The sequence below is a fragment of the Scomber scombrus genome, chromosome 2 (assembly GCF_963691925.1).
Source record: "Scomber scombrus chromosome 2, fScoSco1.1, whole genome shotgun sequence".
In the NCBI taxonomy this organism is placed as follows: domain Eukaryota; kingdom Metazoa; phylum Chordata; class Actinopteri; order Scombriformes; family Scombridae; genus Scomber; species Scomber scombrus.
Window position 1 is genome coordinate 21,297,552 of NC_084971.1, and position 5,314 is coordinate 21,302,865.

Consider the following 5,314-nt stretch of genomic DNA (forward strand, 5'->3'; position numbering starts at 1 on the left):
TCCCACTCCTGACTGACCACCTCTGATTGGTTAGAGTAAGGGCATGGGGGGGGCTAAAAAGACCTCTAAATGTTCAGAGTATGTCCCCTTTAAAATATGATCCAAAGATATTTTGGAGCATATATCAACAAAAAACATACAAAAAACTGACATACTGTAGCTTTGATCTCATTATTCAGTCAGAATGAATATGTATATGTTGTCAGACCATACATTTCCTGTCATGTATTTCTCTCGAGTTATTGTATTGAGAAAAATGTGTCAACACCAACAAACAGACAGGCAGGTAAATGCCAACCATCACCCAAGTAATTTCCTTTGTACTTTTGTCACTGGGCTGACACTTGATATACCCTGTACCATGACAGCAGGACATAATAAACAATAAACGCTGACACTTTAAAGGCCCAGTATGTATGCTTTAGTGATATTTAGTGGTGAGGTTTCAGATTGCAACCAACTGGAAACCCCTTGCCCTTGCCATTCCCCTGTCCCTGTCCCTCACCCTCCCCCTCCCCATCCCCTTTCAAATGTGTGGGGGAACCTAGGGGGGCTGCAAAACATGCAAAAATGTATTCAGTTTCTGACAATAGATCCCCCTAAAATCTTACACACTTGTCTTTTAATAAACATTTCACAATGAAATGTTTAATTCCAATAAAAAACAATAGTCAAGTTCTCATTTGGTGCTTTATTGCCAACTACAGTTAAATTTGCAGTTACACTTTTCTTGGCTTCTTCTGTCCTCTTATGCACAGTACAAACAGTGGACAGGCTCAGTATCACACTCATCATCAATAAGTGTTATTTTTTTGTTGGATCTCCTTTCTCCTTGTTGATTGTACCCTGCAATATAGACAAAACTTTAGTTCTTCTATCATGCATGGATTACTGAGTTCAGTAAAAGACAAACACAACAATTTTTATTTTTTAGGCAAATGACTAAAACATGTTAAGTATTTATGAAGATGGCATGTGAACTGTATCAATTGTAGTTAGACATGACTCAATAGCCTTCCTAGGGCTGACTGGATTATTCTTTATTCTTGGTGTTTAGTAAGGTAGCTAATCATTTACTCTTGCTTAATAGTGAAATTTCATTTAATCTTCCAGTGTTCTCTCACCTTGGTTTCTCAATATCCTCAATGAGCTCTGGCAATTGGGCATTTGACGTTTCAGGCAGGAGTAAACCCACTAAACCAGATCCAACTGCCACTGCACAGTAAATCAGTGCAGGGAGGAGATGCCACACGTCCTCCAATAACATGATGAGCGGCGATATGGACACTCCCAGCCGTGCCAGAAATGATGTGTAGCCTAACCCATTCTGCCTGAAAAATCAAAGCGCTGAGGTTAATGAAAACCTGTTGTACATGTAGTCAGAACAGAATAGAAGATCATTGTCTGCAGGCAAACCAGTTACTGTCAATTTGTTGCTGACTAACCGTATGACTGTAGGATAGAGTTCAGTTGTGAAGAGGTATATAATGGTGAATGATGCTTCTGACAAGGCTTTTCCAAGGACCGCCACAACAGTACGAATGACGTTACCTAAGGGGAAATATTTGATCAAGAACATTTTCAGCAACTGAAAATGCAGCAAAATTAAATGAAGTCAAACACAATCACAATTATATTCAATAGAAACCAAAAATTACCTTTAGCAATAAACATGTTGATGAAGAGACAGACCCCCGTCAACACCAAGGTCCCTGCCTGGCCGGGCTTTCTGCCAACTTTCACCAGGAAGAAATAAACACCAATCTTCATTGGCATTTCAATGGATGCAAATATAAATTGTGTGAGGTATGGGTTTAGTCCAAACCCTGTGATATTCAGACTTATCCCATAATATGTAAATGCAACTCCAAACCTAGAAAATTGGGGGGGACATACATAAAATATGACATGAAGATATTACTGATAATAAATAAGAGTGAGCATCAGCAGTATACTGCAATGTTACTGAAAGCTATTTTGTAGCATCAATTTATATAATATAAACTGCATTTTATGAAACTATAATATTGTATTAAAATGTACTTATTCATATTGTGTTGTAGAAAGAAAGATATTTTCTGTAAACAGTCAGTATTTCCTAGTGCTTGATTGATATCATTTACAGCATGTTCGAGAAATAGTTAAACAGTTTGACAAATACACATACAGTATTATCTTTCTTCTGAGAGTTAAATGAGCAGATGTGTAACACACATGTCTGTATGCTAAGTCAGGTAATTATTATCTTAGCAAAAAGACTGGACACAGGTGAAATCCGCTCATCTGGCTCTGTTTAAAGTCCAAAAATCCACCCACCAACACTTCTGAAGCTTACTAATTAACACATTGTATCTGGTTTATGTAATCAATAAACAAACCAAAAAAACCCATCCAATTTTGGTTTGAGAGGGAGTTGAGAGGGCAGGCGTATTTTTTAATTCAAATGAGTAAGGTTAATTGTATTCCATTCCTCCAAAATTAAAAGCATATGACTTGTGATGCATCCCATGAAATTGACACTTACCAAACTATCCCAGAGTTTATGGCAAGTGTCCTCATATTTGGGGTCCTGAAAAGATCTAAAATAGTGTACTTCCTGCCTTCAGTTTTAGTTTCAGTAAATTCAAATATCGTCTGCAAAGGAAACAAACTGTTTAATATCTGTATTTACTGTACAGTATTTTCTTCTTTATATTGCTGTGAGATTGTCAGTTATCCAATATAAAAATAATGTTGAAATGTACCGCTGGTGTGATAGTCGCCATATGCTTTGATCTGTTGTTCATCTCAGCACATTTCATGATGTAATGATGAGCAGCGTCGGCCTTCCCGTTTGCCAAAAGCCACCGAGCAGACTCTGGAAGCCACCTGGAGTCACAAACATTCAGCATCTCATCAACACCCCACAGGATTCACCATTTTACGTAACAAAGTGTAAAATATGAAATGTGAATACCTCCAAGCGAAGACAGACAGTATCAGTGGTGAGGTCACTACCACAATGAGCATCCTCCAGTCTTTTACCCAGTACGCAAATCCAACGAGAAGCCAGTTCCCAAGTGTCCAATCCAGGCTTATGATTACACCAGAGAAGGTCCTGTGTTCAATGCTAAACCATTCAACATCTGTAGAAAAGTTCAGCACAGATGAAAAGTCAGTTAAAAAAATGTAAAACTAAATTTTTTTCTGTAAGACTAATATGAACAAAGCCCGAAAATATTATATTTATGCCCTCTCAATCAAAGGTCAGCAATTTTTGTATTATCAGTCTACTTACTTAAAACAATAGAGATGATACTTATTCCTGCAAGTGTCATCCCAGTAAAAAATCTCATGATAGTAAACATAACATAGGATGTGGAGAATGCACTGAAGACTGCAAATATCAGGGATGACAGATAAGACACCAACAGCAGCGGCCGTCTACCATACCTGGTCAGGAAAAGAATACGAATTAGCCTTTTTTTGTGTTCAAAACTTTGGGTAATATATCCTGCATGTATATTCAAAAATTACAGCATTGGACATATATTGTAAATGTATTTTACGTATAATATTTTATGGGGAATGCCAACAGGGATGCCATTGTTGTTTCAGATGGTGAGTCTACTACTTTGGTCCAGACCAAAATATCTCAACTGCTATTGCATGAGTTTTTATAAAATTTTGTACATGACATACTTGGCTCCCATAGGGTGAAAATTGGAGTTTGTGATCCCCTTACCATCCCTCCCAGAATCACCACCAGGTCGACAAACATCTGCTTTCTGGATTGGCAACATTCCCAGATGATGTATAATGAATCCTAATGACTGTCATATACATATTCAGATATAGATGACTAAAAATACAAATAGTCTTTTCATATTGGAGAGGCTGGAATAAATTTTTTATGTAAAACGTGACTTAAATACTTAATTATCAAAATAGTTGGCTATTTATTTTCTGTTGATTGACCAAACAATTGACTAATTGTTTCAGCTTGAGTGAAATGTCTCAACACTGTCTGTACAATTTCTGTTCATTTAGTGCTAATTAGCCAATTAGCATGCTTGCTAAACTACAGGATGTTAAACATTGTAAACATTATCCCTGCTAAACATAATATCTGCTGTATCCTGTTACGTATGTGCTGTTACAAAAACAGACATTCAGACTATATTACATAATATTTGATACAAATATTTTCAGGCATTTTGGAAATATGGAGGACATGTATTTTCTTCTCCTACCTGTCACTTAGAAACCCAAATAAAGGGGCCCCAAGCATAATACCAATAAAGAAGACAGTGACTGTTGCTTTGTTCATCGCTTTCCTGCTGCACACGAGATCCCACTGTGAAGAAAACGTTGAAAACATTATAACATTTTACAAATGTCTTACTTTTGCACACATATTTACTGCAGATGAAAATTACAGTATTAAGCTAATACATCAAATGGCAACATTTATGTTTAATATTGTATATGGTGCCTTACAAATACATAAATAAAATGTACTTTTGTCACAATTAAAGATCAAAGAATGGCAAGCAATGTTTGATAACAATAATTATATTATTAAAATATTATTTATTCTTTAACAAAATGCAGATGCAGATGACCAAATGTCTCTGATGAACATAAAATGTGATAAATGTATTGAATGACTCTTACCTCTGTCGCCAAAGTAGATTTAAAGGTGCTGTTGTCATACACCCATCCATTCTGACACTGAACAATGAATGGATCATCACTACTGTTTGAGGCTGACAGATATTGATATTGTGGCTCAGAAAACATCAGGCAGGAGCTTGGAGTCCCATCCTGCTCTGCTGGAATACCAACAGCTAGTTTCTGCTCCAGAGTTAAATTCCCAAAGACACCTCCGTCGTCCAGAGCACTGATGTTGCAGTGATGAGAGGGAACTGCTGCCATGAAGTTATTCAGTAGGAAATGACATGGCAAGGTCATTCGAGAGAGCATCTGAATCAAAACTAACTGGATTTGGAATTTTCCAAATCCATTAATTTCTGAAAGTATGTCGTCAAATTTCATTTTGCTGTGACTCCAGAGTCGACAGGAAGCTAAATGTTGAAACAGTGAAGAGTAGTAAGGTGACAGAATACTGAGAGAGACACATTTACTCACACCAAGTTAATCATTACATTTTAGTTGCACCCAATTGATGCTTTGTCTATGTAAAGTGGCTCTATTGTGATAAACGGCCCACATTGATACATAACGTGCACAAGGTCATCAAGTACTTCCTGCATTTTTCATCCAAATTAGCACAGGTGAGAAGAAATATATATTCACAGGGGTATGGTGATCA

The 5,314-nt window shown here is 36.9% G+C and overlaps 1 protein-coding gene across 1 annotated transcript; it reads right to left on the reverse strand.

Annotated features, from left to right (window-relative positions):
• Positions 1 to 1,120: 1,120 nt before the first annotated feature.
• On the reverse strand, positions 1,121 to 5,037 carry LOC133997077 (solute carrier family 22 member 7-like). The gene is made up of 9 exons (XM_062436636.1): positions 4,657 to 5,037; positions 4,233 to 4,336; positions 3,278 to 3,432; positions 2,957 to 3,125; positions 2,745 to 2,868; positions 2,525 to 2,634; positions 1,659 to 1,873; positions 1,446 to 1,551; positions 1,121 to 1,331 (listed from the first exon to the last, which is right to left on the reverse strand). Exons 1-9 carry the CDS (start codon positions 5,035 to 5,037, stop codon positions 1,121 to 1,123), a joined length of 1,575 nt encoding a protein of 524 aa, XP_062292620.1.
• Between the last annotated feature and the right edge of the window lie 277 nt (positions 5,038 to 5,314).